The sequence below is a fragment of the Rattus norvegicus genome, chromosome 3 (assembly GCF_036323735.1).
Source record: "Rattus norvegicus strain BN/NHsdMcwi chromosome 3, GRCr8, whole genome shotgun sequence".
Classification (NCBI taxonomy): domain Eukaryota; kingdom Metazoa; phylum Chordata; class Mammalia; order Rodentia; family Muridae; genus Rattus; species Rattus norvegicus.
Genome location: NC_086021.1, coordinates 130,206,409 through 130,229,625, shown reverse-complemented (window position 1 = coordinate 130,229,625; position 23,217 = coordinate 130,206,409). Strand labels below are relative to the sequence as shown.

Below are 23,217 nucleotides of genomic sequence, written 5' to 3'. Positions count from 1 at the left end.
AGGTGTTAGCTCCAGGGGTAGAACGCTTGTCTAACTTGCATGAGGCCCTGGATTAGATCCTAAGGATCTCAAAAGGAAAGAATAGTAGGAGCCAGGGGTTTACACTTTAAAATGAGTTCTCCAACAGTGTTGCCTTTAATCTTGAGTCTTGAGGACATTTGAGAAGGTGATGAAACATAAGGAAAATAAGTTCACACAATTTTGTCCAAGGTGCATAGCAGTGAACACAGAAGGAAGACACACATTTGCTGAGAAACGGGAAATATAAAGCAAGCCATAGAACTACTGACCACCACAGTCTTGTCCTAGACTCTTGACCAAGCTAAGTCAAATTTTGCCAATCTGGCAAGAAGAAAAGCCACCGGGATTCCCACTTGATAAGAAAACAGCACTAAAGGACATTTTCCAAGGATCATCCATAACCAACATCGGACCTTAAATTCCCGAGACCCATCTCCAGTAGAGGGAATTCCGAGCAGTGACACATAGCTCCGGAGGGACCTTTCCGACGGACACCCGGGGGCTCAGAGCGCACGAGACCGCAGAGCCCGAGAGGCGGGGCCTTGAGGGCGGGGCCGGGGGGCGACGCGCGACCACGCCCCCTCCGCGCGCCCCCCAGCGGCGGCCTGCGCGTCCGCGCCGACCCCTCCCCTCGCGCCTCGCGGGCGCACGCGCCGCCTCGCGCAGGGGCCGGAGGAGGCCGGGCCTGTCAGACCCCGCGGCCGGCCTCCGAGCGGCGCGGGGCGGGCGGGTGCAGCGGCTTGGGCTCGGCCTCCGTCCCTGGCCCGGGTCGCAGCAGCGCGAGCCTCCCGAGCGGGGATGCGCGGCGGCGGCGGCGGCGGCCAGCAGGTAGCCGAGCGCCGCCGGGTCCAGAGCTGGCGCGCGGCCGGGCGCGGCGACAGTAGCGGGTCTCGTTCTCCTCACGATGGGCAGGGACGCGCCGCGCTGCCCTGAGGAGCCCGAGCGCCCGTGAAGGCGGAGTCGCCGGCCGCCCTCCGCTGCCATGGCCGGCCCCGGCGCGTGGAAGCGCCTCAAATCCCTGCTGAGGAAAGACGACACGCCGCTGTTCTTAAATGACACCAGCGCCTTCGACTTCTCGGACGAGGTGAGCGACGAGGGGCTTTCGCGCTTTAATAAACTTCGAGTCGTGGTGGCCGACGATGACTCGGAAGCCCCGGAAAGGCCTGTGAACGGGGCGCACCCGGCCCTCCAGGCCGACGATGACTCCTTATTGGACCAGGACTTACCTTTGACCAACAGTCAGCTGAGTTTGAAGATGGACCCCTGTGACAACTGCAGCAAACGGCGCGAGTTGCTGAAGCAGAGGAAGGTGAAGACCAGGCTGACCATCGCTGCCGTCCTCTACTTGCTTTTCATGATCGGAGAGCTTGTAGGTGAGTTGTGTCGCCGACTCGCTTTCCTTTGACTTTGTCCAGCTGTTAGCTACGCCTAAATTGAAGTTGAAACTTTGTTTTCAGGAAGTTTGTGGAGTATCTAGAAGCATTCGCAGGTCAATATGAAAGGGACACGGGATTCCAAAGTGCGGTTCCCGTGAGCGCCCACGATAGCGCCCACCGATAGCTTGCAGGTATATCCTGTAACCCCCTTAAACAGTGTGCCATTTACCGTAGGGTTTAGGCTGTTATCTTGACTGCTTATCGTGTAACTTCTCCTTTTACAGATTCTGATAAGACGCCAAGTTAATCTTTCAACGTCTAAAATAATTCTGACATTGATTAGAATCAGAATTTTATAGATCTAAGGAACGTTACTGAACACCATTCTATTTTCACACACAGGGGTTCTGATGGGATAAGATTATGAGGAATCTTCTTGGGAAATGAGAGAGCCATCTACAGTACCAGACTTTTCTTTCTGTCTACATTTTGGTTATTTGATGCTATTTATGCCATTTCCTCATGAGCTTCTAGCCAAGGGCTTTACAAAACTCCATACAGCCAACTAAAAGTTCATTATGAAAAGGAGTATCTACAGTGAGCGAGAGCTCTCCCCAACAGCTGCAGGAACTAGGTTTTCTTTCTCAGTTTTTAAATGATTTCAGATAATAATTTCTCACACTAAGGTTCTTAGTTTTGACCTTATTTTTACTATCACATTAGTTTATAGTCGTTCCTTCATATCCAAGGTGGATTGTTTCCAAAAGTCCCCTCTAGAAACCTGAATCTCAGGTTGCCTCATCCAGTGATGCCTTATGTAAAAGTCCCTTACATAAAACGAAGCAATTATTTGCATATAACCTACATATACATCTTCTGTACTTTAAATCATTTGGAAATCACTTTGACTACAAAATACAAAGTCGATGCTATATATAAATACTCGATTTTCTGAATCGTTGAGAGATTGACGAGCAGAACAAGTCCATGAATGGCGAGTGGTGAGGCAGTGTTCCTTTTTCAGGTGATTTCCATTCATGATCTCTGGGATCCATGGATGCAGTATGCACGTAGAGAACAAACTGCCAACTTCTTAGTGGCAGCTTATAAAGTGACAGAGGAGATGTTGTCTCATGTTGTCTCTTATGATGAACCCAAAACAAGAAGAGACCTGGCAGCCCAGATTTAAAATGTTGTATGTAGAAGAATCATGTACATTCTCTGCCTGATGTCCCATATTGTTTTCTTCCTCAGTGTGAATCCAGCTGTACTGATTATCATTCTTTTCTCCGGTCTCCCTCTCTCCTGCCCTTAAGGCTTTCTTTCATGAGAGTAGATTCCTCAAAGGTTTTCAAACTTTCATTGACTATATAATAAGAAATAGACTGGTGAACACTCTACACATGTGGACGTAGGAGTGTACATATCCACACACACCAGTATAAACATATGCATAGCAAACACAAACTATATCTGCCATGTTCTAATGTCTTCAGTTACCTCTCAGCCCACTAGTAGACTAGCTGTGGTACTTCAGCCATCTTTTAGCTTTTTCACAAATGTTTACTTAATTTTAATTTTGTATCTGTGTGGGGAGGGTGTGGGTGATTGGAGGGTAAGTATGTGCTGGTGAGTGCAGGTGCCTAGGCTTCAGATCCCCTAGAGCTGAAGCTGCAGGTGGGTGGTTGTTAACTTCCTGCTGTAGGTGCTGAGAACAAGAGTAGCCAAGAGTAGCCAGTCTCCTAACCTCTGAGCCTCTCTAACCTCCCTCTGGCCTGAGCTTTTATGTTCCTGCCTTTTCCCAGATCGTCCCTTGGATGCTTGTTACTCACAGTTCATTTCAAAAGACACCCCTGAAAGACTCGTTCTTGACTGTTGGGATCCACCTCTGCATCTTATTTCCATGTCTTTTATTTGTTTACTCTTTTGACTGAAATATAAGCTGAAACCCTAATACCTAAAGCAGTAAATGATACAAGTTAGACATAGTCAAATGAACTTTTGTTGAATTTTTAATTATATTTTTAAATTTTTTTCAATATTTTACACTTGCTTATAATGAATTTTAACCATTTTACATACACCCCCTCTCACATCCCTGCTCCCTTTCACACTGAAACCCTCTTCCCAACAAGGCTCCTACTTTGCTCTTTTCTTGCTTATGTGACCCACTCACTGACTTTAATTGGGGCAGTTAGTGTGAGCATTGGGGAAAATTAGTTATGAAGCATGGGAAACAGTATTATACCACTGAAGAGAGTGACACCCTTCTCCCCAGAAACCATTGACTGTCAATCAATAGTCCCTTAGGAAGAGGTGCAGCCCTATAAATCCTCTCTCTTTCTGGTTGAAATGTTGACAAGGACAAACCTGTTGCAGGTCTTGTTCAGGTAACTATAGTGGCACCAAGTCCATGGGTGCAAGAGCTCTGTCGTATGTAGACATCTTTTTGTGGCAGATCTTTTCAACGTCCAGCTCTGAACTTTTTTCAGCTCCCTCTTCCACATGTTCCTTGAGCCTTGGAGAAGGTGGTACAGAGGTTCTATTTAGGGAATTCTTCTGTGGAGAATTATAAATGTGTACTATAAAATGCGAAGATGGTAAGAACATGATCTCATGACTTCAGCAGACTAAGATCCAGGAACCTCTCAAACTCAACATTATGAAAATACTCACCATTCAGACCTTTTGAAGTTGATATTGAGTATTTGAAGTTAGTCACATTAATCATAATTCTCTCCCTTGAAATTAATTTAGATATAATTTCACTTCAGTAAAACTTAATATTTAATTATCTTGACGTCTCATTTCCAGAGGCTCTTACTCAGTAAAAATTTTTCAAAAACCACAATAGGTATTTCCTTTCCAATACTGATTTAATATCCAAATATAGACTCTTTGTTAAATAATAAGATATGGTAGGAACTGTAGTGCTCAGAATGTTACCTAGAGTTATACTGGCTCTAGTATAGTTATTAAAATGTAACTAAGGACATAGAAATAAATCATCTTATTGTAGGAAGTATGGGACAATAAAAAATCATTTGAAGATTTCAGAGACAAGCTTGATTTTGGATCTTGGTTTCCTCTGACTTGCTCCTGACATTGAACAGTGTCTGTCTTTCCTCCCTTCCCATCAGCAGGTCTCCTTTCTAAGTACCTAGGTGTTAATTTGTGTGCACTGTCCTGCATGTTCTAAATATCTAATGGAGAACAAGACTTATTATTATCTGAGGCTCTTTAGCTAATATAGGAGACAAGCATTACTTGAATAACCAAGGGATTACATTTTAAATTCGGATACTCTTAAGCTCTTTGAAGAAAAAAATAATCATACTAACCAGTGGGATACCATTTTTGCATGGAATAGAGCATTTAGAAGCACCAAAAAGGATATTAGGAGTCATCCAAGCAAAGAAAACAGCACAACAAAGGTCCCAAAACTTTCAGTTCTTTTAAGAAGCTGAAAGAAGACCAGTGTGACTGGAGTGTGGTTGGCATAAAGGAGGGAGGCAGGTGGACCAGATAAACAAGTCCTGAGAGACCACATTGAATGAGTGCAGTTGTTCTAATTCAGTGAAGCTGGTGAAGGCCTTGTAGGAGAGTGACTTTTTAAAAGATCATCATGGATGTTCTGTGAAGAAAGGAATGGGAGTACAAGAATGAGAGCAGTCTCAGAGAGCTCCTGACTAGAAACAAACAAGAGTAGATACAGAAAAGTGTCCTGTTAGAGAGAAACAGTGTCCAGGGAATATGAACAGAACTGTCACATTTGGACATGGGAGTTGAGAGTTGGTGAGGGATGGGACGTAGTTTCTCTTTAATCAGATAGAGACATAGGGAGACATCATTTTGAAGACGAAAGAGAGTGCAGAGCAAGATTGGGGTATGGATTCAAAGGCTGTTTTAAACACGTTTACTTGTATGCTTATGAAGACTAGTCAAGGGGAAATGTCTGGTAGGCTAGTAAATATGAGCCCATGCTTTAGAAAATGGACCGGCATAGTAGATGATGCCCCCAAATTAGGCAAAGCTACCTGAGAACCCACATCTTGAAGAACAACTTTAAGAAATCAAACGGAGGCAAACAGGTGTTCCAAAATCCAAAGAAACAAACTACATCTGCCCCCTTCCTTACCATTGATGTTACTTTCTACAGTTTTAATTGATTACAACAGCCTTATCCAAAGTTATTAAATGGAAAATTCAAGAACTAAACAACCCATGTTTAAATTGTTCACTGCTGTGGGTATTATAATGGAATCTCAGAGTCCTGCCCCATCCTGTCCAGGATATGAATCATCTCTTTGTGTAATGTGTCCACACGTAACTTTTATTATGGTGTATTGTTACAGACATTCTATTTTATTATTAGTTACTATGTTGCTTTCTTCCTGTGCCTAGCTAGTAATCTAAACTCTATCTTGGGTTTGAACATGTATTATATAATATATATTATGTATATACATATTATACATATATAACTGTAAATATATACACATTACATATGTTAATGCATATACACATAAGTGTGTAATATCTATATGTGCATATATCATTTATATATAATATATATACATTATTTGATTCCAGGTGTCTTGGAGTACATGCTTCAGAATAGGGCAAGGAAGACTACTATATTTCTTTTTTTTTTTTTTTTTTGGTTCTTTTTTTTTTTTTTCAGAGCTGGGGACCAAACCCAGGGCCTTGCACTTCCTAGGCAAGTGCTCTACCACTGAGCTAAATCCCTAACCCCCGACTACTATATTTCAAAGTGGAAAGAAGTTAAGAGAGCTTTTTAGATGAAAACTAAGATATACTTTGGATTTGTTAACAAAAACATATTTTACATGTTTCCTTCATTGGAACTAAAACATAAAAGATATACAGATTGACTTTTGGGTAAAGAACTGGTGTATTTAATTTTGCCCTATCTCAGTGTATCTCTTAAACTGCATTAAAGGGATTTTCCTTGCTGGGGGAGGGAATAAGTCCACACAGATGGGGAAAACGAAAGAGAAGAAAAATAGCAAAAATCTTGGAAACTGGAAAAGAAACAGAGTTAACTGACTTACTACACTCAAAAACACCAGCACCCCAGCTGAGAACCAGCTCAGGCCACACCACAGTAGTGGTCCTCAGCTTTTTTCTTCTTCTTCTTCTTTTCTTTTCTTTTCTTTTCTTTTTTTTTTTTTTTTCTGGAGCTGGGGACCAAACCCAGGGCCTTGCGATTGCTAGGCAAGCGGTCTACCACTGAGCTAAATCCCCAACCCTGGTCCTCAGCTTTTGCTGTGCATTGCAGCCATTAGAGAACATAAGTCCCAACCTCAGAAGGCCTCATAATGGAGGCTTGGGATAGTACAGAGCATGTATTCATGGGTGTATTTCAGATAGTCTTGCTCCTCTGTAACCCTGGCTGGCCTGGAACTCAGTATGTAAACCAGGCTGGCCTCACACTCAATGAAATGTATCTGCCTCTACCTCCAAAGTGCTACAATTAAAGGCATGCTCCACCATAACTGGCCAGCATTTGCATTTTATTAGAACACAGGGGATGCTAATTCATCCCTCTGGACCCACACATAAGACAACTGAGCTATAGAGCATCCTAAGCAGGCCAGACTCAGTTGTCCCCAGTGCCTCTGGAATTATGTATATACCAAGAAGGCTAAAATAAGGAAAGCTAGTAAAAAAACCATTTTTTATAATCATATAATTGGTATCCTCAGAGATAAGATCATATATCTAGAAAAGAACAATTTGTTCTACAAAAAGAAATCCAGGGTAAAGGAAAAAAAATAACCTGTTGAACAATAAAAACATAAAAGAAACTAGAAAACAAAAACTCATAGAAAATTTAGAAAATGAGAAGCAATCATGGTAATGCATGCCTTATGTCAGTGTCTGGGAGGCAGAGCCAGGCAGATCTCTGAGTTCAAGGTCACCTTGTTCTCTATAGAGAGTTCTAGGCCATCCAGGGCTACATAGTGAGACTGTCTCAGCTAATCAATCAATCAATCATCAATTAACAATAGAAAATGAATCAAAATACTCTCCCAGAATAGAATAAAATTAATGATAGGAGAAAAAAGAAAATGTATGTGTGTGTTCATGTACATACATACATACAACACTCTGTGTTTGTTTCCCACTTATACACGGGAATATATTCCAAGATCCCTAGTAGATGCCTGAAATCACAGACTGTTCCAGACCCTAATACATATTGTCTTATGTTGCCACAACTAAATATCACAGAGTAAGTAATTTATAAAGCAAAAATGTATATTTACCTTGTGTTTCTGAAGACTGGAAAATTCAAGATCGAGAGGCTGCAGTTGTTGAGGTCTTTTTCATAGTCTCAAAGTAGTACTGAGGGTCACATGATAAGGAAGATGATCCTCATTCAGATCTCTTTTTCCTTTAAAGTCATAGTTTTATTGAAACAAGGCTCTGCCCTTAGCGTATCACTTAACACTACCACCCAGCCATCGGTTTAAAGTTCCACCCTCTTAATACCCCATAATGGAGATCAGCATGGGTTGTGGCGGGGACATTAAAGTCTAACATACACACACACCATACTTATTCCTATGCCATTAATTACACCATAGCTTCTAAATATCTTTTGTTCCTCTTTTCAGAGATTATTATCTGTATAACTATAAGCTAAGCTAATTTTTACTCTTTGGGTTGTTGCTAGTATGCACTTTCTAGAATTCTTCAGTGTCATTTCATGTTCAACCCTTCCTGAATAAAAGAAAGCATACCTTCTTTCTGCTTGGCTGTAATATTTAGATACTGTTGCTATTAACTCACTGTATTCATAGAATTAATAAGTTGAGCAAAAGTCGCATCCTGCTTTTGTTTTTACCACCAACTTAATGGTTAACCTCATGAAGTAATGAACACTTTGAAGACCCTGTTAATAGAAATGGGTTTTTTTCACCAGAAATTTGTGCAGTGGTCCTTCCATACCTACAGATTCCATGTCCACAGGTGCTACACCTGTGTTTCAGTTGGAAAATATTTGAAATATATGTTTATATAGAATGTATACATAATTGTTTTCTTATAGTATTTTCCTAAATAGTGCAGTGCAATAATTACATTGTATTAGATGGTATCAGTAATCTGGAAATAATGTAAATTATGTATAGGTTTATATGTACAGGCTGTGTGTGCAAATATGGTATTTTATATAAGATATTTGAACATGCACAGATTTTGATACAATTTTCTGGAACACTTCTCATATAAATTAAAGGATATGACATCTATACTATTTTTCATGAAACTTTAGAATACCTTGATTTAGTTGTATCAGGATAGAAATTTAGTTAGCAGGGTTTTTTTTGTTTTTTGTTTTTTTTTGTAGGATGTTACACATTTTGAGTTTGATGGCTTACTTTTTGTAGTTACTCTTCCTTCCCTTTCTCCCAGGTGGATACATGGCAAATAGCTTAGCAATAATGACAGATGCACTTCATATGCTAACTGACCTTAGTGCCATCATACTCACTCTTCTTGCTTTGTGGCTGTCTTCAAAGTCACCAACCAGAAGATTCACCTTTGGATTTCATCGCCTAGGTAGGTAATTTAAGTTTATTTGATTTACAATATCTTAATGGAAAGCCATAATGAACTATGACCCCGATTAACTGAAATATTTAAGGTAATAATGGTTTTGAACAAAGAAATGAAAATAAATAATGAGACTTACCCAAAAAGCTATCTTCCATGGAAAACCCCGCTAGGCCTCACTAAATAGTTTGTACAGAATTATGTGGTTATAGTTACTCTTCAAATGTCTCGTGTGCCTGAGTATGCCATAACAAGGAGGCTTACTTCCAGTTTACTGACCTGAGCAAAACTAATTGAGTGACTCATTAATAAGCATTCACTGCTTCTTTTACTTTAAAATTTTCAACTGAAGCCCATTTTAAACATTTCATCATATGTTCAACATATGCTATGTGACTGCACTGTATCAATGTAATTCAGCAAATGCATCCATAATATTTCATTTAAAGACTTTTAAAAATCTATATTATTGCCTACATAGCTCTGATTCTTACTGTTGCTGTGACTTTAAACTTACTCTAAAAATACATAAAATAACTATTTGAACTATTATCTGACAGGCCATATCTGTAGATCATAGATTTGAAAAGTTCAGCACTTGATAATGCACATTAAAGAATTGAGATAAAAATGATATTCTTTGGCTTTTTTTTTTTTACACACTCAAGATTCTAGTCCCCTCCCGGCCCACCTCCTACTGTTCCACATCCCAAACCCCCCCTCCACTATGATGTCTCCACCCCACCCACCCCAACAGACCTCTAAACTCCCTGGGGCCTCCAGTCTCTTGAGGGTTAGATGCATTTTCTCTGACTGAACCCAAACCCCAGAGTCCTCTGCTGTATATGTGTTGGGGGCCTCATATCAGCTAGTGTATGCTGCCTGGTGGATGATCCAGTGTCTGAGAGATCTCGGGGGTCCAAGTTAATTGAGACTGCTGTTCTTTTACACCCTCCTCCTCAGCTTCCTCCAGCTTTCCCTAATTCAACTACAGGGGTCAGCATTTTCTGTTGATTGGTTGGGTGCAAATATCTGCAACTGGATATTGCCTTGAGAATCTACTAAGAAAGCAGAAAATAGGGCTAGAGTTATTAAAAATTGGCACTTTATCAATGAACCAAATCAAACACTATCTGTAGTAGTAAATATCAGCCTGGTTTAATTGCAGTTGTCATGTTCTGTTGTGTAGATCGCTTTGCTCTTAGAAATAACATTTTTCTGGGGCTGAAGAGATGTCTCAAGAGTGCATACTATTCTTTTTAATTTTTATTTTTAAATAACAGTATTCTTTGATTTTTAAGACTTACTTATTTTTATGTTATGTTTATAGGCATTTTGTCTGCATGTATGTTTGTGCACCACTTACATGCCTGGTACCCAGGGAGGCCAGAGAGAGCATCGGATCCTCTGGACCTGGAGTTACAGACAGTTATGTGCCACCGTGTGGGTAGTGGAAATTGAACCTGGCTCCCCTGGAAGAGCAGCCTGTTCTCTTAATTCCTGTGCCATCTCTCCAGTCCTATATGTGTGGCTCTTCCAGGGGAATTTAGTTCCCAGCACCCACAAGAGCAGCTAACAGCTGCCTGCAATTTCAGTGTCAAGGTGAAGAGCTGCCTCTGGTCTTAACAGTCATCTACACTCACACACACACACACACACACACACACACACACACACACACACACACACACACACACACACACACACTCTTAGAGTTTATTGATGGTAGCCTTTTAATTGATGTTTTAAACACCTGTGAGAGAAAACAAAGAAACCAATAGCTTGATTCAAATCCTGGCTATCTCACTTACTACCAATTTGACTTTATGCAAGCTCTGTAACATCTTCATGTTTCCATTTTCTGTTTGTAAAGGATGCTAATAATAGTGTCTCCCTCATAAAGTTATTAAGGGCAGTAAGTGAATTACTATTTGGAAAGAATTCAGGACAGTGCCTAGCACTTCAAAAGGAATCTTCATTCATTATTTAATCCACTTCACTCATTCTTTGAAAAAAGTTAAAACAAACTCAAGAATTTAATCGTATGTACGTATGTATACAGAAAGGCTGGTATAAATTCTTTGGAACATCCAGTCTTGAAAATTTTTAGCTAATTTTTATCATTATTTGTTAATGGTCTACATTTTGTGGTAAAACAGTATGTGTACTCCTTAGAAGAAAAGAAATGCTGAGGGCCAGTGGAAATGAGTGGGAGGGTCACCGCACTCTTCTCTTAGGGCTATCACCACAGTCTCTTTAAGCACTGCAGGATTTTTTCCTTCTTGTATAGCTGTGGATGGTATGAAATCATTCTGATGTTTCTTTATTTATACTACAACAGCAGCAGGTATATGTGGGGAGAGAGAAAGAGAGGACTGAAGCCTTATGTGTTGTATGTATTTAAGTGTCTGGATTTATTTGATTATGGGCATGTCCCTTTACTCTGAGAACTAATAAAACAGGATTTAATGAAACCACGATGAGAGAGATCCCACAAATCTTTAGGAGGAAAATGATTCTCTTCTAAGGGAGTGTGTCATTCTGAAGACAGCAACTCCCATCTGGCTTGTCCTTTCTACTTTTATCTGTGTAGATTATCTTAGTAATTGGCTGTTTATGTGAAGGTTCTTCCAGATCTTCGGGGACCGTACTGATGTAAAGACTATACTAAGCAGCACTGTTTGTGTTTAGGATAGAAAGCAGTGTTTATGATATGATCATTTAAATCCTCAGCCTGTTAATGGCAAGATGGTGGCACAGGTATTGCTCATAGTATTTGCTGAGCAGAGATCATGGTCAGAGCCAGCTAGATGTGCCTTGGGCAACATTTGACTAGAGATGATTCTGTGTAGTCTGTTGCTTTATCCACTAATCCTAGAGAAACAGAAAGCATTTCCATCATACAAGCATCAAAAAATAATAATAACCCTTCTGCCTAGTTGTGATTCATTTCATTTTAACAGCTTCCTCCTACCTATCTCAAAAGCTGTGCCTTTTACTATTCACATCTTATTGCAAATTTAATCACATCACATGAACTTTTACTGGAAAAGAATTGAGTTCTAGAGCTTGCTGGAAATGGAAATTTAAGTTGAGGCATAAGGAAGGCATGACTGAAGTGGTTAACACTGGATAACTGTAAGTCAGCATGACCATAGTTGGCACTGTAGTGTGGTGTAGGGAGTGATAAGAAAGCAGAAGTAGAAAAAGCGATTTAGAATAAAAGAGGGGAAGCCCAAAGACAGACTCTGGACCATGAGCTGCTGAAAATCCCAATAACATCAGTTTGAGTGCAGTTAGGATCTCTGGCTGAGATAAATACAAACACTAGTTTGGAAGGCCTACGTAAATCCAACACACCCCTCTGTAGTTTTCTTCCTATCTGGAAGAAGGCAGGAAAGAGTGGAAAAGAAAGTGGAAGAGAGGAAATCTCGTGTTCATCTCCTTTTTATAGATCTCTGGAACATACCTTGGATATTTGCTTAGTTCTTTGTGACAATGGAAAGACAAATGCCATGTAATTCTAGTGAAATATACTCATTATTGACATCATAGTACTAGCACAGCAAACTCTTTTTTTTTAAAGATTTTATTTATTTATTATATGTAAGTTCACGGTAGCCGTCTTCAGACACACCAGAGGAGGGCATCAGATCTCATTACAAATGGTTGTGAACCACCATGTGGTTGCTGGGATTTGAACTCAGGACCCCTGGAAGGAGCAGTCGGTGCTCTTAAGCACTGAGCCATCTCTCTAGCCCAGCACAGCAAATTCTTATACTAGACCAGTAATTTATGCAACACCCACAACACATGTATGCTTCTATTGTGCATGGTCTACTTTGTTGACACAGTTATTCATTGACTGAATGAGTACCCACTGGTTACTAATGAATGAGTGAATAAGGGTGAGGAGACACAGTGACTGTTGTGTGCACCTAGACACAAAATAATCACAAAGTATAGTAAATGCTACAAAGATAAAGAAAAGACACTGTGTCAGAGAATAGCAAAGGGTCCAGTACTTTTACACAATCTTTGATGCTCCTACTTTGGCATGTTCGCACATTTTTAAATGTACGATAACTTTGATATTTTATAGTACAATAAACTTAATAATCTTGTATATTTTATGTTTTATGCCATTTAAATTTTCTTTTAGCATTTACTAGCCATTCAGATGCAAACTGTTTAGTTCATATGGGAAATGTACCATGTGCTATGCCTTGATAATTGACAGCCCAGTAAAGACCCTAGGAGGCTCAGCATGGTGTCACACACCTGTGATCGCAGCACTTAGGAGGATGAAGGAAGAGGCCTGCCCAGGCTACTTACCAAACAAGTTCAGGATAGACCTTATTTCAAAAATGTGAAGTAGTGTCCTTGGTGGCACGTGCCTATAATGGCAGCACTGGGGAGGCAAAGGCAGCAGGATCACTGGGACTTGCTGTTGGCCTGGTCTACAGAGCAAAGTACAGGCCACCTGGGAATGTTTTAGACCTTGTCTAAAAGCAAAGCAAAACAAATTCAAAATCCCCAAGTGATCTAACAGAAAGCTTACATTCATGCTTACTCTCTTCTAGCTGCTTAATTTAGCCAAATAGACTGATTTAATTTTATGTATATAAAGTAGCAAATATGTTAGTACTATGACACACTACACAATATGGAACTTTCATAAAAATCTCCTTTCAAACTAGTGGTAGCACAACCCTTTCATCCCATCACTCCTGAGGCAGAGGCAGGCAAATCTCCAAGTTCGAGGCCAGCCTAATCTATAGAGCAAGTTCTAGGACAGCCAGGGCTATACAGAAAAACACTATCTCAAAAAGAAATTTTTTTTCAAGAATTTTTAGGGACTGGAGAGATAGTTAGCAGTTAAGAGCACTGACTACTCTTCCAAAGAACTGGAGTTCAATCCCCAGCACCCACATGGTAGCTTACAGCTATCTATAACTCTAGTCACAGGATTTGATGACCTCTTCTGGCCTCTGCCAGCACCACATAAGCACATGGTGCACAGACATCCATGCAGGCAGAACACCCATACAAAGTAATAAAACAAGATTTTCTTTTATTGTAATTATCATTTAGAATTTGTCCATTTCTTCCTATGATGAATTACTCTTTATCTCCTTACTTATTCCCCTTCTTACCCATTTTTCCTGTGGGTTATTCATTTTGTTATTGTGTTGTTAAGACCAAGTCTCCTATATCCCAGGCTGGTCTCAAACTCAATGTGCAGTTGAGGGTGATGACCTTGAATTCTGATCCATTTGACCTTACTTCCTGAGTGACAAGGTTACAAATGCACCTCCAGACCCAAACTGAGCTAGAGACCAAGCCAGGGCTTTATGCTGCGCTACAACACAAGCTGCTAGCATTCTTTTAATTGATTTAGTTTAGAAAAGTGGTCTGTGGTCACGTTTTCTTTTTCTCTGTATCAGTTTTGCCTTCTGAATAGAGATGTGAATAAAGGATGGGGATGAAATAGTTAAGGATCTAAATTATTCAAGTTGCTAAATACTTTAAGTAAGAAAAATGTTGTATGACAAAAATAACAGTGCTTTTCCTCCATAGAGGAAAGAAAATGTAAGTCAAAGACTGAACAATGTTTAGTTGATATGAAGTGTAACTGCTGTGCTGAAGCTGCCTGCATTTCCCATCTTCCCTTGTAGAGGTTCTGTCGGCCATGATCAGTGTCATGCTGGTGTATGTACTTATGGGATTCCTCTTATACGAGGCTGTGCAGAGAACCATCCATATGAACTATGAAATCAATGGCGATGTCATGCTCATCACTGCAGCTGTTGGAGTTGCAGTTAATGTGATGTAAGCACAACGTTTTCACATACTATGAGCTAAAAGATTATTGCACACTGCATGTATTCAGACTATGGAATATTTTCATATTTAAAAATATAGTAAGTCAGTTTTACTTAGAAGTATAATAAAATAGAGCATTAAAACTTGTTAGTTTGCCCACGTGACTCAGAGTTTAACACTAAGGAATTTGAGTAGAACCAAATATGTTGTTTAATATTTAATACTTTTATGATACCTACATTTTAAGGGGGTTGTTCATTTATTTTATTTGTGTATGGGGAGCACATACATCATATTGTGCATACATGGAAGTCTTAGAACAACTTACAGGAGTCATTTCTCTTCTTTGACCACGTGGGTTCCAAGAATCAAACTCACATTGTCAGACTTAGCAATAAGCATCTTTACCTGCTGAACCATCTCACTAGTCTGTTAGCTAGTTCTTTTTTTTCCCTCCCTTCGGAGCTGAGGACCAAACCCAGGGCCTTGCGCTTGCTAGGCAAGCACTCTACCTCTGAGCTAAATCCCCAACCCCTTCTGTTAGCTAGTTCTTAAAATCACTTTTTCCTTCTCAAAACTACTGAACTATGTTTCATCCTTAATCGTTTCAAGCAGAAGTTAGCTGACTTTCTATAGAGGACAGATGGGTTGTGGTAGAGCTTAGCAATCCAACACTGCCTAGTGTGCACGAGGCCCTAGTTGATCCCTGCACTTCCAATACAACAAAAAGGCTGATTAGTAAGTATCATAGACCCTGAGAGCCACAGTTTCATTTGAAGTGACAGAACACTGATGTTAAAAACAAAAGCAGCCATATTCACTGTGTGAACAAATATGTGTGCCTGTATCTAATAAAACTATCTTTAAAACTAGCCAAATATGGTCTGGTGGCCTTAGTTTACAAATCACTGTCTAATGGCTTCTATTCAAATCTGGAATAAAAATCAGAAATTTCAACACTTGCATTCTTAAATAAAATCCATGCAGCCCTCCTATTTCCCTCTTAGCATTGCTCTCCTTAGCCACAGTATCATACTTTTTAAGTGCATGGAGCAAATTTTCATTTCAGGCATTTGCCGGCTGCTCTGCCTAGAATATAGAGCCACCATCTGCTCTTGACTTCTTCAAGTCCCTGCTCAGATGAAGTCTGAGAGAGCTCTTCTGTGCCTACCCCACCCCCTCCCCACTTACCTGGCCCTCATCTTCCAACTTCCACAGCGCTGTATACAAAGCTGTTTCCAAGGCATTTCACATTAACTGGCTCTGTCTCAATGTATATTTGCTTGCACCTCTGACATCCAGAACGTAAGCTCCATAAACCTTAAACAGTGTTTGCTGTTTAACAGGTGCTTAAATCCATATTAAATGACTGCTCTGGATTGCTCCATTACTGTCTGAATAGTAATAAATGTTTTATCAGTAATTTTAGAGAAATAATATGTTTTCTTTCATTTTTAACAGAATGGGGTTTCTGTTGAACCAGTCCGGTCACCACCATTCTCACGCTCATTCCCACTCCCTACCTTCAAATTCTCCGAGCATGGTATCTAGTGGACACAGCCATGGGCAGGACAGCTTGGCCGTGAGAGCTGCATTTGTACACGCCCTGGGGGATTTGGTACAAAGTGTTGGTGTGCTTATAGCTGCATACATCATACGATTCAAGGTAAAATTGTGCACTTCCTATTTCAAATTACTTAATTTGGGTATTTAAAAAGTTAGTTGTCTCTTATCAATGTACTGGACACAGACTTTCTAGTCATTCTTCACTGGTGTAAGGTTAGTTGGTGCAGTTACTTACTATCAGGAAGCGCAATGGCATTGCCTTGACACCTGAAGTTAGCTTTAATAGCACTTTCACTGTAAAACAGTTAATTAACCCTTATCACTGAGCCATTAGACCACAGGCTATGCACTGAGGGTCTCATCTTTGCAGCAACTCTAAATTTTAATTCAGTCCTGTTCAGTATGAATATTTCAATCCAAATGACTGATTCAGTTCTTTCCAGCTTTAATATCTTATGCTTCTGAGTGAAGGATTCAGAGAAGCCACAGAAGAGAATAGATACAATGATTAAACTTCTAGAAAAGACACAGGAGACAAGTCATTTGAACAATCTTAAAGAGTAAAGATGTTTCTTAAGTACAGAATCCAATCCTGGTAAAGAAAGAGAAAAAAAAGAAAAAAAAAAAGAAAGAGAAAGAGCAGTGTCTTGCTCCACTTTATAGTATGTTAATGTCTGTCTCTGTAGTCACACGACTTTGCTCTGTTGCCTTCTAGCCAGAATACAAGATTGCTGACCCCATCTGTACATATATATTTTCATTACTTGTGGCATTCACAACGCTCCGCATTATATGGGACACAGTAGTGATAATACTGGAAGGTAAGCACTTACCAATACCCTCCACTGTGGGTTACCCTTCCCGGGAGAGCTTGAGTCAGAGGCGCCCTGGACAGGAGTCATGTCTTGCATTTTGATGTTCACTTGTACATAACAAGAAGCAGTGCAGTCACGCACTTAACCCTTCCAGCAAGTAAAGCAGACAGTCTGCTGAGTTAGGATCTTTACACACAAGAAAATGTTTGACAGCCAGTGTCATTCCGGCTAGGAAAAGAGTGCAGCTTTTAATTCTTGGCACAGTTATAACTTGTGGTTTATTTGATTCCTTCACTTCATTTAATTTGTGTCTTTGTAATTTTTTTTGGCATCCTTGTCTTCCTGAGAGCATGAAGACAAAAGTTTTCAGCAATAGCTTATGTCAACTGTTTCTAAGATGTGCATAACTGCACAGGCCTGTAATCCCAGTACTTAGGACTCAGAGGAAAGTATCTCTCCATGAGTTCAAGGTCAACCTGGTTTACATAGGGAGGTCCAGGCTAGCCAGGGCTACATAGTAAAACCATGTTGAGAAGGAGAATAATTTTTTCTATCCTAACTTATTAAGATTAAACTAAGTATTCTAACTTGATTGCTACTCAATTTTAGTGAGAATTGACATTTTAAAAGTATGTATTGATCTCTTGTATATTTCCTATATTTTTGTAAGAATGTCCATAATTTATCTTAAAGTATAAACATACCTTAATGAATTCATTGGAACTGAATTTGACAAAGCCATTTGTTTTCTTTAAATGTGACTTAAAACTTTTCCTACCAAAGTAAACTTACAAATTATATATTCCAAACTAATAGGTGTACCGAGCCATTTGAATGTAGACTATATCAAAGAGTCGTTGATGAAGATAGAAGATGTATATTCTGTGGAAGATTTGAATATCTGGTCTCTCACTTCTGGAAAAGCCACTGCCATAGTGCACATGCAGCTAAGTATGTTGCTCATGGGTTCATGGGGACAGGCTTCTGTCCTATGAGTCAGCATCTGAGCTTATCATATGTATGAAGATTTAGGGAGGGAGGAGGCTCTTCAAAAGATGAATTGCAGATCAAAGGGTAACAAGGGCTGGGAAGGCAGTTCAGTGTTGCGCACTGGCCCTACCATGCATGAGGCCGTGTGTTTAATTCCTGAAACTCCAAATAAATAAATAACGACATTTAAATTGTTTACTTATTTAAGAGATGTTACAAATTGATACCTGTCTCCATTTTAAAGACATTACATAGATTTGCTATGTCATCTTTTATATAATAAAAGCCAAACTCTTATTTACATCATCTCAGAGATTGGAGGCTTTTTAAAATCAAAATAGCATGTGCACTTGGTTCTTAAGGCATGCAAGTCTTTAAGCAGGAGACTTGCAGTTGTTTGTAACATTCTCCACTGAGCATGGACTGAAAGACTGAGATCCTGAGAAGCTGTTCTGGGCTTGGAAGGACTTAGAGAGGGAGGCGTCAGATGAGCATATGCTTGTAGTGTGCTGTGGTTTCTTCTCTGTATCTCGTTTACTAATGTCAGGCAATGCACAATAAATAATTTGATATTTTATTGTTATTGCAGTTCCCGGAAGTTCATCAAAATGGGAGGAAGTGCAGTCGAAAGCTAAGCACCTCTTGCTGAACACATTCGGCATGTACAAGTGCACTGTTCAGCTCCAGAGCTACAGACAGGAAGCCACCAGAACTTGTGCAAATTGTCAAAGTTCCAGTACCTGATTCTATGTCCTTGGGGTCTACAGCCTTATTTATCCCGCAGTCACAGACTTGAGAGCAATAAACGCAAACCTAATGGAGTCCCTGACAGCTGTGTCCATGTCAAGCCCCAGTCTCCCCAAAACAGACTCTGTTCTGACTGATATTTGCATGATTTTCAGGCAAAGAAGTTCCAAAGTACTGTTTACAGAATGAGCTGTAACTCTGAAGATACCTCATAGAAGACAATCCAAGACCATACTTCATTAATTTGACAGAGTACGCAACATGTACAGGAAGACTCAGAATTCAGTATTTGCATCTAAAAACTACTTTTTTCGAGCCTTTTATATGAAGTCAGTGCTAGCAAACTCAGTGTTGAACTATTTGAGATTTTTGTCTATGTGTAATCTTGGCATCCAGTTTCTGGAATTGTGTTCTCTTTTTATAAAAATTAGCCCTCAACAGATTTCAGAAAATATTTATATCCAGAAAATGGAATAAGCATGTATTCCTAAGTGTTTCAGAACTGTTTTATTTCACAAATAACTTATAAGCAGATTTTCCAGATAGTACTGGATTTTGAATCTCAACACTTTTGATTATTTGTAATCTTGTCAGAAATATTCACATTATGCCGTCACTGTCCTTCAGTTATGTAGGAAAACTTTAATATAATTACGAATGGCAGAAATTAGATTTAACCTCAAATTCCCTTACCATATGATGATCTTAAACAGAGAAGCCAAGTGGTAGGCTGTGGAGTTTTGGATTCTGTCTTCCTGAACATCACTTCTGTGCTTTATGTAGAATTGTCTTAGGACAGTAAGAGACAACAGAGTTTCAGCAGTTGTCCAGTGTGCTCCTTAGAACTCCGACGTTTGTTAGTAAGTTTGCTTAGCACCTTGTTCTCAGGTGTACTCAGTATCATTTGTGGACATCTTCCCCAGTACCTACAAATGGCCAAGACGGAGGTTAGTAACACCTACCACTGGAGTACCTTCGTTACTCCAGAGAGAATTTATGTTATGATATAGGCTAGGGGTTCTCCACAGATTGCAGAAACTCCCAAGGTACAATCTTGAAGTTTTACAATAATGCCATAGCAGAAAGATACAAAGGCGTTGGGTGGAGAAAGCTCTTTGAGAAAACACAAGGTAAAAGGTTCTGTTTTGTCTTGTTTAGTTTTGTTTGACCATGTATGTGCACAGAAGAACTGAAATAAGGATGGACACTAAAACTGTCTGGGAAGCAGCGTAAATATTTCCAAGCTCAAGGGAAGGCAGCTGACTGCAGTTGTGTTAAAGAGACAGTCATGAATATTCATGCTTCATTCCCAGCAGTTGCTTTGATAGGAGCTCCTTTCAGCTTAGACACTGTGGATGGCTCTTGTCTCCTCAGAATCAGAGTGGAGTAACACTGTCCCAAACAGGTTGTGAAGTTCTAGAAATCCAAGAGACGTGTAAATGAAGAGTGAGAAGTTGAGACATTCTCTGTGTGTAAAACTAAAATAAGAAATAGGGTCAAAAAACAGCTGGTGTTACTCCATAAAACTCAATGGGTATGTGTTGAATTCAAAGTTTACTTTGAAAAAAACAAAAAGTTTACTTTAATTTTTATTGTAAGTCCATTTAAAATTATAAATATTTGAACTTCAAATTTTCTTAGAATATAAATAAAACAATGATTAACCTGAGTAGATGGCAGGCATTTAAGTGGCTACCTGGGCATTTGTGGCCTTTTGATATCTAGGGGAAAAGGAAAGTGTGCATTTTATACTTAACATTTTCCCACATTGGGTGAGCTCATTTCTTGTAAACAACCCTTTACCATAGTGTGGGTATATCCGGATATTCATGTTGACTTAGTCCTTAAGACCAGTTCTGGAAGTCTTAACTGTCATATTCACGTAAAGTGGGATGCCTGAGGTCTCTGCACTTCACCTTGCAGCAGGACCTAGACTCTGTGCCTCACTGGGTCCACAAGATGGAAAGCTGGTAGACCTTATGAGTTAAATTGTCAACCCATAGAGGAAAGACATTAAGTCAGCAGTTACATCAGGGACTACACAGCTGTGAGGTTTGACCTGTCTTTCCCCCATTGAGACACAGTGCACCGTGGCACAGCCTCTCAGTTAACTATGAAAACTCTTTGCTCTGCAAAAAGCAGGATCTGAATTGATTTGGGAGATATAGTGCTAATCTTGTACTGGGAAACACCATGGCATTTCTCCACGGCAGTATGTTCTAAGGAGTATTTCAGATAATTAGTTACTGTAGACATTAACCTGTATTTCACACCTTGGGCCCATGAAGTCTTTTGTTTTAGGAAGACTGTCTGACTAACAGTCTTGCTGTCTGAAGAAGACCAAGAATGCAGTTGAGTAAGCATACTCAATAGGCAGAACTGGAGCTACTGTGCTTCTTACTGGCAGCTATGTTAACTTCCACAGCTAAAGGTCTTAATGTGAGCATAGATTTTCACATTCACAGCTTCCATCCGCATTGTTTAGCAGATCACTAGATGTCTTGGTTTACCATTTTTCTTGTCAGTTTGGGGTAGAGGTTTTCATTTTCCTCTATGATATATTTCCTGATTATATGACTCTCAGTGTTCTGTCTTAAGCCCAGGTCACCCACTTGCCAGTATTTGTCTTCAGGAGATCCTTCCCACAGTGGACACAGTGAAGATCAGAGAGATACACAAGCTTCTCTCCATTTTTCAGAGACTTTCAGCCAATACTTAGAAATACGTTTCCAGGTGAGAAAGGTTTTAAAACCTCAGATCATCCCCTGACCAGGATTTCTGCATGGGAACATGGTAGAGAATATGAGACAGAAATAGACTGAGCAGCTACTGTGAACCTTTGAGGTTCTCACAGTGCCAGTCCGCAAGCACACTTAGAGATTTTGATCCTGAAGCCTACTTCAGCTCCATCTGGTTTTCTGTAGTTATAACCATTGGTTCATCATCATATGATGCTCTCACAGACTCTGAGCTCGTTTGCTGTTGACTACCTTGTAGGTAGTAAACTGAAAGGTCTAGAATGTGCCACTCTATATACCTATAATACCATTCAGTTCAGTTCATCTTTGGACCCTCTTAGTTACAAATGATCAGTGACATCTCACTAGCTACTGTCCTGAGGGAGGGAGCAAGTCTGATCTCTAGGTAATTGACTTAACATCTCTGTAGCCAGAACACCATTTGCAAACTCATAATTCCAACTCCAGGTCTGTCAAATGAATCCTATGGACCAGGGCTGCAGATTTGATTCTATAGGTAGATATATTGTTTGTGATGTTAGTGGGAGCATGCAAACTAGAGAGAAAAATTTGTGGGAATTCCTCAGTATTGTGTGTCTCCATTTAGGCAACACATCAGTGAGTTCTTGGTTACAGAATGTTTGTTGGAGATCAACAGTCATTTTCTGATTTTTGTTAAGATTGGTAAGTGTTTATGGAGACCTTGCCAGCTAAATCCATGGCAGTGTCCATTTAAATAGTGCAATTAAGAATACCCCGAAATAAATGGAACCCAAAGTTGAAACATGCCAGGATGCCCCTTTTCTACCCAGGAGAAACCTTATATTTGGAAACTGTCTGCCTCTCTAAATAAATATGTGATTAATAAGCCATATCACAGTTTAAGGAATTGTATATACTTTCCTGTATGCCCCTCCAAAAACCAAGTATTTTGCAAATGATTGATTTTAGAAAGATTTTGAAGCTGGGGTTTATCTGTGTAATGAAGACCAGATTCTTTGTATATGTACTGTATTTGTAATTTTCAAATGAAATTTCCTATATGATTATTAAATAAAGTGTTGTTTTGCCTTGTGGTTTATTAAAAACTTACAATGTACAGCCACCTAAATTTTTTCTATTTTCATTGATTAGTTAATGGTAGAAGGCCTTAAAACATACTGATCTAAAACTTCAGTGCCCTTCTAAGTGTTTAAGAAATAAGCCTTTGGTCTGGATAGCTCAGTGGTTAAGAGCACTGACTGCTCTTCCATAGGTCCTGAGTTCAAATCTCAACAACCACATGGTGGCTCACAACCATCTGTAGTAAGATCTGATGCCCTCTTCTGGTGTGTCTGAAAAACAGCTACAGAGTGCACTCATATATAATAAATAAATCTTAAAAAAAGAATCCCTTTTTAAAAATCTCCTAGGTAGGATTTAATATTGAAAGAAACTTTCTCTCTTGGTGTCAATCACTTGTAATGTAAAATTGGATTTTGCATCTCTAAATGTCTTTAATCAGTGCAGTATTTCATGACGTGAAGATTATGTGAGCTCTAAGTTCCGATGGCC

General features: G+C 39.8%; 1 protein-coding gene across 1 annotated transcript; it reads left to right on the top strand.

Moving 5' to 3' along the window:
- Nucleotides 1-737: 737 nt before the first annotated feature.
- Nucleotides 738-22,774, top strand: Slc30a4 (solute carrier family 30 member 4). The gene is made up of 7 exons (NM_172066.2): nt 738-1,394; nt 8,841-8,987; nt 14,660-14,813; nt 16,269-16,473; nt 17,089-17,194; nt 18,005-18,139; nt 18,768-22,774. The coding sequence occupies exons 1-7, from the start codon at nt 1,004-1,006 to the stop codon at nt 18,920-18,922; spliced, it is 1,293 nt and encodes a 430-aa protein (NP_742063.2). The 5' UTR covers nt 738-1,003; the 3' UTR covers nt 18,923-22,774.
- The last annotated feature ends 443 nt before the right edge of the window (nt 22,775-23,217 follow it).